The sequence below is a fragment of the Quercus robur genome, chromosome 11, assembly GCF_932294415.1.
Source record: "Quercus robur chromosome 11, dhQueRobu3.1, whole genome shotgun sequence".
Classification (NCBI taxonomy): Eukaryota; Viridiplantae; Streptophyta; class Magnoliopsida; order Fagales; family Fagaceae; genus Quercus; species Quercus robur.
This window is the reverse complement of record NC_065544.1, coordinates 50,199,867-50,214,189: the sequence shown is the minus strand read 5'-3', so window position 1 is coordinate 50,214,189 and position 14,323 is coordinate 50,199,867. Positions and strand designations below refer to the sequence as shown.

Genomic DNA, 14,323 nt, shown 5'->3' with positions numbered 1-14,323 from the left:
ACTCACAGAGCTCTCTAAGTTACTAAGCCTCCCATACCCTTTCCTTAAGAAATCTCTGAAAATCTTCCTAAAGGTTTTAGGGATTGATATATATATTAGTTCTTGTAAGTTTCTACTTCTTTAAATTTTCTTTTTCTCCTCGGCCAACCTCCTCGACCTTCTTTCTCTTTTAGAAAACTTCCTTCATGTCATCTACGTTTACTTAGATGGGTAGATTCAAGCATTTAGTAGACTCTACAGTCGGTATGGAGGGATTTAGGGCTAGATACCACATTCCACAGGGAGTAGCCCTGCAATATTGTGCCCCAAACCAAATTCTTACCAATAGAGAAGTGGGCGAAGTCATCATTCCTATGATCGCTTTCATAGAGGGAGGAATGACGCTTCCTATGGGTAGGATAACTAGGGATTACCTAATTAACCATAGACTGACTCTCCATCAGTACGCCCCTAACCTATTTAGGGTCTTGGGTTACATAGACACTCTCAACGAGCAGATGGGCTTAGGGCTCACGTGGCATGATGTGATTCACATGTACGAGTGCCACAAGCTTGCCAGCACGGGATACTATCTCAAGTCTCATTCCGACATCGTCAGACTGATATCGTGCCTTCCTAAGTCTAATAAGGGCATAAAGGATGACTACCTGATTGTCTCCGGGGAGTGGAATGACGGTCTTTACTGCCCAACTCGGGCAGGAAAGCCAGGTGGGGTACCCTAGGATTAGTCCTTTTGGCAAGGGATTTAGCACTCTTAGTTTTATCCCCTTTCACTTTTAATACTTCATCCTATTTTGATAGTAATTTTTATTGGTTTAACCATGATTTCCTCCTAGAATGTTTTTGCAATAAAAGGCACGTCGCTCCAAGAATCAGCCTGGTCAATGTTCCGACTCTTAACTACTTGCTAAGGTCTGAGGTCTTTGTTAGTGAGGATAGGCAGCTACGAGCCGCTCACTTGGTACTTGACAAAGAGCCTTGTCAAGAATCTTCCAGGAGGAGAGTCAGGCAATAAAAGCTGGTGACGCCCGATTAGCCTGCATAGACATTTCGGTGCCTGGCTTTTTGGCCTGGAGAGACCTTCCACCTATTGTGTTACCACTTCAACAGGCTTTGCTCGAGGCAGCAACAGTGCCAAGGGATGAGATCGCCTCTTCTCGTCTATCACTCGAGGAGGAGATAGACAAATTCTATTTTGAAGAAGGGGAAACTCAATGGGCAAACGTAGTTCACATCTCGGATGCCGAGGAGGAGACTGATAGAAACTCGGGTGTTCATTACCCGATTCTTGTGATTGCTCATCCAGACAACACCTTCGAAGAAAAGAAAGAAGAGATGGCGTTGAACTGGGGAAACAGAAGTCTAAGAGATCTCATGGCTATGAGGAACAGAGGGACAACTTCACAAGAAGTCCCCAAGTCCCAAGTTCCTCCTACTCTTCCCCCTTCTCCTCCTCTACTCCCTACCTGCCTCGGGTTGAAGGCTATTCCTGATCTGAAGAAGAAAAGGCCAATTTAGGATCTTGAAGAAGGGGAGGTGGGCCTTTAAAAAGGGACTAAGCAACAGAAGGTGGCCAAAGATCCTCGGGACAAGAGGTCCAGCTTTGTGGATAGCCGGGAGGAGCAAACTAAGGCCGATATGCGCCTTCCACAACGTATCTGGTCTCCTCCGCTGGAGGTGGATGGGATTGCCATCCCTTGGCACGCCTCAGTTAGGGACTTCTAAAGGGGGCATGCAGGCTACATCACTGAAGCCTTGAAGTAGCCTTTTTTACTCCCCAAGGACATGGAGGCTTATAGGCGTTTTAAGCAAAACAACCTCTTCCTATCCCTGAAGAAAGGCCTCGCCATGGTAAGAAATCTATCATATCCTTGAAATTAAATGTTAATCTGTACTTTTGTTCTTTCCTTACTTTTTTACTCATGTGATTCTTCCGTTGTCCTCGGGCAGGTTGCTCAGCAAGTCTTTGTGGCCGAGGAGTGGGTTCACGAAGCCCGTAATGAGGCCAACGCTGAGGCCCTCTCCCGTGCCGATGTTAAGAAGTCCTTGGGGGCCCTCAAACAAGAAAAGGCAGAGCTGTCCGAAAAGCTGAAGGAAGCGGACAAGGCTTGCCTGAGTGTCGAAGCAGGTTTAAAGACCGTGGAAAGGCAGGCCAAGGATCAACGCCAAAAGCTGCACTTGACTAAGATAGACCTAGCCACCCAAAGGCAGCTAGTCACAGACCTTAAGGTTAAGCTGCAGAAGGCCAAGGAGGTAGCTTAACTGGCCAAGGAAGTAGGTGAGGCTAAGAAGCAAGCGTCATATCTGCTTGACATGGAGGAAACACAAATTAGGCTTGCTGAGGAGCTTTCAGAGGTATGCAGGGATTACTGCAATGCGACATGGGATAGGACCCTTATTGTTGCAGGAGTCCCTACAAACTCTGTTTAAAGGTAGCTTGGGAGCGTATATTATCACCCAGATATCCGTAAAGTCCCAAGTGCCATCTCCTCTCCCTTTGCGCTTACTCTAGAGACTTCTGAGCAGCCCCTAACTATCCAAGCTGCTTTCCCTCTCCCTGAGGCTTTAAAGGGATCCAGCCAAGCTGGTGATCAAGGCTAGGTGGCTGAAGGGGACAAAGACAAGGGTAAGGGTAAGGAGAAAAAGCCCTCCTCAGAAGCCAAGAACACTGCCAAGGACAAGGAAGCTGTAGCAAAGGAGAAGGAAGTAGAGGCCAAGACCAAAAAAGCTGATCCTAAGGCCAAGGACACTCCTACCTCTTAGTCGAGCTAGAAAGAAGACTTTCCTACTCCCAAGGCCAAGGCTAAGGCTAAGCACTTAGGATTTTCTTGTAGTTTTTTTTTTTTTTTTTTTTAAATCTTTTGCACCTTTACTTTATATTCTTTCAAGCTTTTTACTATTGCAAATAAACTTGAACTGTTGCCACTTTAGCTTTAACAAAAACTAACAACAATGTTCTGCTACTAGTGTAAGTAATTTGACTAAGTACCAACAATGAAAACTGAATCTAATAAGGATAAGTAATAAACTTCGTGAAGAATAAAAAGGGAGAGATATTCTTCACTCTGCTAAATACTTAGATAAATAATTAAGGATATTAACTTACTCAGAGCTACCAATCTAGGGAGTTGGTTATGATCTTGGGTCCGTTTTGACACTTAGTGAGAATTAAATAGATGTTACAGAGTGTTAATTTTACTAGAGTATGCGGTCCGAGGAACCTGACATAGCTTAGGTACTATTTAACACTTAGAAAGAATGGATGGATGTCATTGAGTGTTAATTTTACCAAAGTATGTGATCCGAGGAGCCTGACATAACTTAGGTTCTGTTTAACACTTAGAAAAGATGCCAATAAGTATTAATTTGGCTAAAGCATGTGGTCTAAAGAGCCAGGCATGAATAAAATTCTGTTTAAACACTTATATAAAAATGTCATGAGTGTTAATTTCCCCCAAAGCATCTAGTCCAAGGAGTCAGGCATGACTAAGGTTCTATTTAAGCACTTATATAAAGATGTCATAGAGTGTTGATTTCCCCAAAACATCGGGTCCGAGGAGCTAGGCATGACTAAGGTTCTGTTTAAGCACCTATATAAAGATGCCATAGAGTGTTAATTTCCCCAAAACATCTGGTCCGAGGAGCTAGGCATGACTAAGGTTTTGTTTAAACACTAATATATAGAATGGATAATAGGAAGTACAATGCCTTTATACAAAAAATGAACTAAATGACAAAGGAAACCTTTATTAATAATAATACCTTTTTAGGTTGTTTACATTCCAAGGGCGCAATATTACATGCTCATCTAAGTCTTCCAGAAAATATGCTCCTATACCGGCCACTGAGGTGATGCGATATAGTCCTTCCCAATTGGGCCCTAACTTCCCCACGCCGAGTTCTTTGTAGTACCCAGAACCTTCCTTAACACCAAGTCACCAGGCACTAATGGCCTCAACTTCACATTGGCATTATAACCTTGCTTGAGTTTGTGTTGGTAGTATGTCAATTGAACTATTGCACTTTCTCTTCTTTCTTTAATAAAATCTAAGCTCTTTTCTAGAAACTCATTGTTACTGTTCAGATTGAATGAGCTGGTCCTTAGCATTGGGAAGCCAGTTTCTAAAGGAATAACAGCCTCAGCTCTATAAGTCATCGAAAAGGGGGTCTCTCCTGTTGACCTGTGAGGTGTAGTTCTATACGTCTAGAGAACATGTGACAACTCTTCTACCCATCTTCCCTTCGTGTCATCCAGCCTCTTCTTGAGTTCGTTCACTATGACCTTGTTTACAACCTCAGCTTTTCCATTTCCTTGGGGATAAGTTGGAGTGGAATACATATTTGTAATCCCAAGATCATAACAGTATCTCCTAAAAGATTTGCGTCAAATTGAAGGTCATTGTCTCAAATGAGGGAATGAGGGACCCCGAATCGTGTGACAATGTTCCAAAAAAATTTCTTGGCCTCTACGTCCCTAATATTTGCCAAAGGCTCAGCTTTAACCCATTTGGTGAAGTAGTCTGTGCCAACTAGCAAATATCTCTTATTCCATGCTGTCTTGGGGAAAGGGCCAACAATGTCTAAGATCCATTGAGCAAATGGCCAAAGGCTGTATAGGGGGTTAAGGACTTCTTATGGTTGATGTATATTTGGTGCAAATTTTTGGCATTAATCACACTTCCTCATATATTCTTGCGTCTTTCTGCATATTTGGCCATCAATAGCCTTGAGTGATGGCTTTGTGAGACAAAGATTTGCCTCCTGTATGGCTTCCACAAATCCCTTCGTGTAATTCCTCAAGGAGTAGCTCTGATGCCTCAGGGTGAATGTAGAGTAGATATGGCACAGAAAAAGAGTGCTTGTACAATTTTTGTTCCTCAGATAGCTAGAAACAAGGTGCCTTTCTCCGTATTTTGTCAACTTCTGATTTGTCCTCTGGCAATATGTCCTCTCTCAAGAATAGTACTATAGGATCCATCTAGCTAGGCTCTACTCTGATTTGGTGAACACTAACCACTCTTTCCTTTACCTCTGTGGGTTTGCACAATTCTTCTATAAGAATAACCTGAGGTAAGCTTTGCGCCGAAGAGGTTTTAAGTGTGGCTAGGGAATCAGCATATGTGGTTCCACTTCTAGGGACGTGCAGTAGGCTGAATGATTCAAACTTTGATTGCAAATGCATAACTTGACTTAAGTACCCTTGCATTCTTTCATCTCTTGCTTCTAACTCACCATTCACTTGGCCAACAACCAGTCTTGAGTCCGAGAACATCTTTACTGCCTTTCCCCCCATTCTTTGAACCATGGACATTCTTTCCAACAAAGCTTCATATTCAACCTCATTATTGTAGCCGAGAAGCCCAGACTTAGTGACTTTTCAATGATGATTTGATCAGGAGAAACCAGAACTAGCCCCATTCCAGAACCCCTTTGATTTGCTACACCATCAATATATACCTTCAAGAATAAAGGTTCTTGTAGGGAGATTGTGCCAACTGATTTTTCATTCATGTTCTGTGTCGCTACCACTTCTTCTAATGGGGGTTCAGCGAACTTGGCCACCAGGTCCGCAAGGATCTGGCCCTTAATAGAGGTATGAGACATGTACTTGATGTCAAAAACCCCTAAATCTGTGCCCCATTTAGCAATCCTCCCCATATAATCAACGCTTCAAAGTATAGCCCTGAGCAGAAGCTGAGTCAGGACAACAACTGTATGTGCTTGGAAGTAATAGGGAAGCTTTTGTGTAGCATGCACCACCACCAAGATGGCTTTCTCCAGTGGTAGATAACGAACCTTGGCCTCATGTAGTGACTTGCTTACATAGTAAACTGGCAGTTGTATGCCACTGTCAACTCATATCAACACCAAACTTACACCATGAGGAGCCACAGTGATATAAGCAAACAAGACCTCATCCACCTCAAGACTGAACATGATAGGTGGCTGAGATAGATATTCTTTAAGTTACTGGAAAGCCAAAGCATACTCCTCAGTCCACTCAAATCCCTTCCACCTATTCATCAAGAGGAAGAAGGGTTTGCAACTATCCGCTAACCGAGAAATAAATCGGTTTAAGGCAGTAGTCATTCCAGTAAGCTTCTGGACCTCTTTGGGATTTCGAGGTGGTTGTAAACTGTTAATGGTTTTGATTTGATCGGGATTGACCTTAATTCCCTTGTGAGTTACCAGGTAACCCAAGAACTTGCCTGACCTCACACCAAGTGAGCACTTGGAAGCGTTTAGGTACAACTTGTGTTTCCTTAGAATTTCAAAGATGTTTTCGAGGTCTCCCACATGCTCAGACACCACTTTGCTTTTCACCACCATGTCGTCTATATATACCTCAATACTCTTGCCCAACTGTGGTTCAAATATTCTTGTCATCATCCTTTGATAAGTAGATCCTGCATTTTTCAAACTGAAGGGCATCACTTTGTAGTGGTAGTTTCTAATAGGAGTGATAAAAGCTGTCTTTTCTTGATCATCTAGGGCTAGTGGTATCTTATGATATCCTTGAAAGGCGTCTAAGAAGCTCATCCGAGGGTGTCCCATAGTTGCATCTACCAACTGATCTATTCAAGGCATAGGGAAAGGATCTTTTGGGCAAGCCTTTTTCAAATCTGTGAAGTCCACACACACTTGCCACTTCTTGTTCTTCTTTTTCACCACCACAGTATTGGCTAGCCATTTAGGGTAGAAAACTTCCTTGATAGCCCCTGCCCGTTTAAGCTTCATCACCTCATCCCTGACAACATTTGCATGTCCCTTGGATGGGCGTTAAGGTGATTGCTTTTTGGGGGTGATGGATGGGTTAACATTCAAATGATGGCAGATGAAACTCGAGTCCACCCCCAGCACTTCGTAAGCGTTCCATGCGAACACATCAACATTTTTTCTAAGAAATTATATTAGCTTTTCCTTCTCTTGAAAAGGTAGCTGAGCTCCGATCAAGAACTTCTCCAGGTCATCACCGACCATAACCGTTTCTAAATCTTCACATTTTGCCTCCTCGGCTGGTCCATTTATAGGCAATGCCGGAGCCTTTGATTGCTACAAGCCCCTTCCAGTAGAGGCCGAGGACTCGGCTTCAAGTTGATGTAAGATGGCAACCACTAGGCATTGTCTAGTTGTGGATTGACTCCCCATGATTTCTTCAATATGACCCCCCAACGAAGATTTCACCTTCTGGTGCAGAGTGGAAGAGACAACCTCCGGGGTATGAAGCCAGGGTCTAGCTACAATGGCCGTGTAGGGAGAATATGCATCCACCACGATGAAATTTACTTCCACCATTTTTGAACCAACTTGCATAGGTAGTCTTATTTGACCCCTCAGAATGACTACCTTCCCATCAAAACTTACCAAAGGAGAATTGTAGGCTGTCAAGTCCTTGGATCTTAAATTCAGCCCCTTGTATAAGTCGGAGTACATAATTTCGACACTACTACCCTAGTCTATCATCACTCTCTTCACGTCATACCCACCAATCCTGAGCGTGAACACCAAAGCATCGTCATGGGGCTGTATGGTTCCAATCTTATCCTTGTTTGAAAAACTTAATGCTGGTTGAATATCCATTCTAGCCCTTTTTTGCTCCAAATTATCATCCTTAGCGGACATCCGAGCCACAACCATCACTTTAGAAGGACAAGAACCCGTTCCTCATAAAGCAGCAAAGATGACATTAATCGTTCCTAAAGGAGGTCTTGAAGAAGCATATCTTCGAGGTTCCGAACTTGTCTGGCTTCCCTAGCTACTGGAATGATGCAAAAGCTGATTCAACTTTCCTTCTCGGACCAGCTGGTCCAGATGGTCCCATAAATTTCAACAGTCCTCCGTAATGTGTCCCTGGTCTTAATGGTATTGGTAATAAAGGCTCTGGTTGCACCTCATAGGGTTTCCACCCATCTTGTTTGGCCATTTGAAGAACGGCTCATTCATAATCTTCTCCAAAACCTAATGCATCAGTTCTCGGAACACCGCATTAACCGCCTGAGCATTAGCTGACCCTAACTCCCTAGTAAAGTCTCTCCGAGGACGGTTGTTATTGTTGTACCAATCCAACCTGAAATCCTTTCTCTTCTGAGGGATAACCTTAGCTTTTCCATTCCCCAGCTGCTGGTCTTCCTCAACCCTCTTATACTTATCAATCTAGTCCATGAGTTGGCGCACACTAGTGACAAGCTTGCCAGTTAAAGACTTCCTTAAACCATGCTCGGTTAGGAGGCCAGCCTTGAAGGTGTTGATGGCGACATCATCAAAGTCACCATCAATCTCATTAAAAATTTCCCAGTATCTATCCAAGTATGTCTTCAGAGTCTCCCCTTCTCACATGGATAAAGACAATAGGGAATCTATGGGTCGATGGACCCTGGTACACGTAATAAAATGAGAGCCAAAAGCTCGGGTAAGCCCCTTGAAGGAATCTATGGAATTTTCCCTTAGGCCGTCAAACCATCTCATCGCCACGGGTTCTACATTGGATGGGAACACCTTGCACATCAAGGTTTCGTCCTTAGAATGGACAACCATTCTCTGACTGAAATGGCTTACATGCTCTACTGGGTCCGTTCGTCCATTACAGATGGTGAATGTTGGCTAATGGAAACGCCGAGGAAGAGTTGCTCCTTCAATCTTATGCGTGAAGGGCAACTTGGAAATTTGGTGCAACACTTTGCTTATAGCGTTGTTTCCCAGTCCCCTACAAGTTGGGCTCTTGTATCTGCGTTCACAATGGTATTCCTCTTCATATGAGAAAAACTCACTAGGAGGAGTCCTTGATCTACGTCGATAACTACCATCTTTCTCATCATCAGAAGAGGAGTCAAACTAGAAGGGAGTTCGTCTTTGTCGTGCATGACATAATTCCTTCTTTAGATGGTCAATTTCCCTTTACATGGCTCTGTTGTTCTACTCCTAAGAGACATGACTCCCAACTCGAGGGTAACTTTTACTAGTATGTGTGGTGTGTACGCTACCTTCTCGATCCTGTTTGCATTCAAAGTAAAAGAAATCATCTTGTCGTTGGGAACCCATGGATTCTTGTTGATGGGGACCTAATCTTACCATAGTTAAATGTTGCACTCACTATTACATAAGTTCTCCTTACAAACGGTGTAAATTGTAAAGACACGTTATGTAGCCCAAGCTCAAGACGTATGGGATATTGGCCCAGTAAGCCCAATACAATAAATTTGTAGAGAGTGGGTCAAAGAACTAGGCCCTAATGAATTTGACAACGGCTAGTATGGGTTTAGAGGGTGATCAAGCAAAAACAAGGAACATAAAATTGAATCAATTCCCTGTCGGAGGAAGGAAGTTTTTCATATAAATTAATAACGGTTGGGTAGAAGTACAATTTTGATTGCTACAATATTCTTTCTCTATTTTTCCAATCCCTTCCTCATAAAGGGTCTCTTACATTATATAGCTCCCTTTAGACCATCTTGATCTTACACTTGTCGGTCATCTGAGCTCTTATTTGAGTACTTGTCCCATCAGACACCTTCTTTGGCTTTTTGTGAGTTATGGTAGTCAAGGTAGCACTGTTCAGAGATCTTCTTCACATAAATGCGGCCAAAAAAGTTGCTGCAATGCAATCAATGCGATGGTAACAGCTTTCCCTTATATATTTTTGGGTTCCTCTCCTTCTCGTATGTTCATGATACATGTCTCTATCATTGGAGCTTCATGGAAGATCACTCTGATCATTGGAATATATATTTGAGCTGTATTTATCGTATTCGAGGAGATATTCCTCCTTAGGCAATCTTCCTATTTGTATCTTGCTCATTAAATCTTGAGCCTGAACTGTTCATTATCATTTGTTCCTCCTCGGACCACTCACGCTCTCAGCCAAGGCCCAAGGCCCAATATATAATTTGGGCCCTTAATCCTACATCCATGTACCATCATTGTGTAGGAAATAACATCAGGACTTTAATCCCTTTCAACCACAACATAAAAATTAAAGACTGGTCTTTTGTCATCTCTCCAGCCTCACAAAGAGCAGCTAAGACTTTATTTAGAACATTATTTAACCTGGTTTTACATTCAAATTCCAACATTCTCTCAAGCACCACAATAAGCTCATTATGGACACCTTCCAAGCAAAGGTTACTGAATAGTTTTGCACATTATTTTTTATAAATTAAAACCCCTTGCTTTGACACTCTAAGAAAAATTTGGACACTCAATAACAACATTTAACGAAAATTGAAAAAAAAAATCTTAATTGAATAAACTTTAATTGAATGAAAAAAAAAAATATATATATATATATATATATTTTTGGTAAAAAAAAAATGGGTAGAGGAAGGCGACTAGTGTGGCTTCCATACTCGAGCGTGACCATAGTAATATCTTACCTGCTCCCGAGTGAGACCTCATATTCCCGGTCTGTGAGAAACTCATTTATTTTATTTTTTTTTGGACTATTTGGGATAGAAATGAGATATAAGGAGCACCAACACAAAGCTAATTGTTGAAACTCGAATACAAGTCTTGAGACTTGTTGGCCCAATATCTAACCAACTAGGCTACTCGAATGTTGGTAACGAAAATAAAATTAGAACTATAATAATAAATATAATAATATTTATTATTATTATAATAATAAATATATTATATATAATATATACTATATACTACTATATTAACATGTATTTAATTCTAGTTTATTATATGTATTTTTTTATGCATTGACATTTGAATGATTGTTTGTCGTTTATTTAGCAATCTTTTGAATATTGGTTTTTTTTAGTATATTTTTTTAAATCTTAGTCATTTTATTTAATGAGTGATAATTTAATTTGATAAATCTAGGTTCATGGGCAAGTTTAGGACTATTGACTCATTCTTCAAAAAAAAAAAAAAAAATGAAGACAGCAATTCAGAAAAGATAAATTCCTGGCTCTACCATTGATCATGTACAACATAAATATAAATGAACATTAGATATGAATCACATGATGACTCATGAAAAGCAGTTAACAAACTAGTTTCATAATAAAAACTTGGAAGGACTTGACCATGTCAATCTCAAGGTGAACATATCCACTATCAAATAGAATTTAATAGACCGAATAAACCTATTCTTCGTAAACTTAAACTAAAATTACCAAACTTAGCTTCAAGATCCTTAGATTTATTTGATCTGGATGTGCTCCAACACAATCTCTAGTCTACAACTTCAAAAACTCACTTAAAGGTTTAAATCCAGAACTTTTGATGATTGGTATGCAACAATTTCAGATCTATTAGTTTAGATTGAATGTAGATTGGTTTTTGGTAGCAACTTTGGGGGCAACATACACAATCTTTAGATCTATAATAGACCAACTCCAAAGTCTTAATAAATGTGTATCAATTTTTTTTTAAATATCCTTTAGGTTGTTTAGGTTGTTCAGATTTGCGTTACAATATATACGATTTTCCGATCTATCGAGCAAAGTCAATCTGTTGAAAACTTGACTTCTTAATCGGTTGACTAGGTGTCGAGCAACACATGACAACACAGTAAATTCCAACACCTGGGCAACAATCTTGATAGCACTTTGACACTCTAAAGTACTAATCTAAGACAGTTTTGATCACATTCAAAAAAAAAAAAAAAAAAAGAAGAAGACAATTTTGATCACATGTTTGCCAACCTAAAATTCCAAAACTTAACAATCATAAACCAACGTAATCAAATATTAAAATGATTGGGTGAACACTCTTGATTTTAAAACTAATCCTAAAATATAAGGTTTAAAATCTAACTTTTATCCAAATAATTTTTTTTTGGTTGAATTACAAAGAGAGGGGATTCTAATTTTACCAATATGTTTTTTATTTGGAAAAAAAAGTTTAGCCATTGTTTGGTTCTGTTAGGTTCCAAAGTTTAGGATTTTATGTATTTAGAACTCTAATTTGTATTGTTGGCAAACCATGATCAAAACAATGTGTTTAGAAGTGTTTAAGTCTAGCTCAAAGTTGTGCGTCTATGTAAAGTTGGAATCGAGTTAAAGCAGGAAAGGATTGTGCCTTTCGGCCTAGCTCGATCGATCGAAAGACAGGCTCGATCGATCGAAGCTCAGGTAGAATGCTTTTCTGCAGATTCGTCCAACTCAGCCCTAGTTGTTTTAAAACGTTTTTAGGGTTTCTTATTTGTCCTAAGTATAAAAGGCAAACCCTAGCCACGTTTTAGTGTTGCTCATATTTGCGGTTTGTATAAATCTCTTGTGAGATCTAGAGGAGCTTTCCTTTACACAAACTTAGGGTTTTCAAGGAGAAGATTTATCTACGCCTTGATGATCAATTCAGTTGCTGCCATTAAAGCTTAAAGAAAACACAAGCGGGTGTGCTTGTAGCTGGTGGTGAATCCAAGAAAGAAGGAGTCCGTGGATTCGGAGCTTGCATGTGGTCGTGTCAATAAATTCTACTGGTTGGTAGCAATAAGAAGTCGAGCATGGGGGCTTGTAAGTCTTATTATATGAACTTTGATTCTTTCAAGATAGTGGATTCAAGTTTACCTTGAGAATAGCTAGGTCAAATCCTCCCCAGGTTTTTACCGGTTTGGTTTCCTGGGTGATCATATCATTGTCTTATTTATTTTCCGCTGCTTTGCATGATTTGATCTTTTATATTGTTATAACCTAGACTTGTTTAATTGGACTAAGTAACAACTTGGCTAATTACCTAGGTTTAATCAATTGTTTCAGAGGTCTAAAAACTGTCATGTTCCTTATACGGTTTGTATTCATTTTCAATTTTCATTTTTTGTACACATTTTCTCTTCTCAAATCCTATAATCATTTTCTGTTTGGCACCAATTTTGGTCTACATTTTTTTTTCCTCAAATCCTTCTATTTTCTAACAAAACCAACAATCAGCTTATCACCTGCTAGAAATCGTTCATCTCCTTTGTCAAACATAGCCACAACTCCAGGTCTTCATAATCATCGAAACCTAACCACAATTCTAGAAACAGACCAAAACCAAAACCCACTAGAACCACTGTCAAAAGCTAAGCCTAGCCCAGATCACCACATTGCAAGTTGTAATCCATGGGAAAAAAGAAAAACACACCTAGATCTCCACTAGAAAACCATTGATACAAAAAAATTTCATCAAATCTCAACATCAAATAGAAAGGGGGGGGGGGTGAGGGGTGAGAGAGAGATAGAGAGAGAGAGAGAGATGAAGCTAGCAAAACATAACCCACAATTCCACAAACAAACCATAAAGCAAATGCCCACCCCAGAAATAGGCCACTAACAGTGACCATTGGCCATGGGTTTGTTCGAATTTCACTCAAGAAAGAGTGAGATTGAAGAGAGAAAAAGAAAGGTTAGGACCGAGTTGGTCATACCAAGTAGAGGCAAGGGTCGCAATGGTGTCTTTGTTGTAAGGCACACATCTTTGGTGTCGCTGATCTTCCCATTCCATATGCCAATCTGCTACACACACAGAGAGAGAGAGAGAGAGATGAAGCTAGCAAAACATAACCCTCAATTCCACAAACAAACCCTAAAGCAAACGCCCACCCCAGAAATAGGCCACTAACAGTGACCATTGGCCATGGGTTTGTTCGAATTTCACTCAAGAAAGAGTGAGATTGAAGAGAGAAAAAGAAAGGTTAGGACCGAGTTGGTCATACCAAGTAGAGGCAAGGGTCGCAATGGTGTCTCTATTGCAAGGCACACATCTTTGGTGTCACTGATCTTCCCATTCCATATGCCAATCTGCTATACACATAGAGAGAGAGAGAGAGAGAGAGAGAGAGAGAGAGAGAGAGAGAGAGAGAGAGAGAGAGAGAGAGAGAGAGAGAGAGTTTTATAAGACAACTCACTATTAGTGGGACCCACAAAGTTGGTTTTTTTTTTTTTAATGAAATTATCACTGTATCCATTTCCACTAAAAATGAAGACGGGCAAAAGATTTATTCAATTTTTGTATGCAAACTCTATTTTTTGGATACTGAAAATGAAAATTGAGTACAATTAACATGACTAAACTAGTTTTTTAGTAGTGAGTCGCACAAAAAAAAAAAAAAAAAAATTAAATGAATATAGAATACAAAACATTTTTTCTCAAACCAAACACCACTTTAGTTTTAATTGGTTTGTAGCTCTCTTCCACCAATCTTCTAAGTGTTGATTGAAGAGATCATCGTTTATGTGACTTGTTTAAACTTTAAACAATACACATAGATAATAAGTCGGAAAAGATGATTCCAAACCAATTTAAAGCTAAATTTTGTAATGTGAATAAGTGTTCGGTAAAGTAAGGGGAAAAAAAAAAGTCTGCAATTTTATTTGTGCAAACCTCTCACACA

General features: G+C 40.2%; 1 protein-coding gene across 1 annotated transcript; it reads left to right on the top strand.

Annotated features, from left to right (window-relative positions):
* Positions 1-1,785: 1,785 nt before the first annotated feature.
* LOC126705177 (uncharacterized) lies at positions 1,786-2,763 on the top strand. The gene is made up of 3 exons (XM_050404101.1): positions 1,786-1,851; positions 1,951-2,253; positions 2,602-2,763. Exons 1-3 carry the CDS (start codon positions 1,786-1,788, stop codon positions 2,761-2,763), a joined length of 531 nt encoding a protein of 176 aa, XP_050260058.1.
* The last annotated feature ends 11,560 nt before the right edge of the window (positions 2,764-14,323 follow it).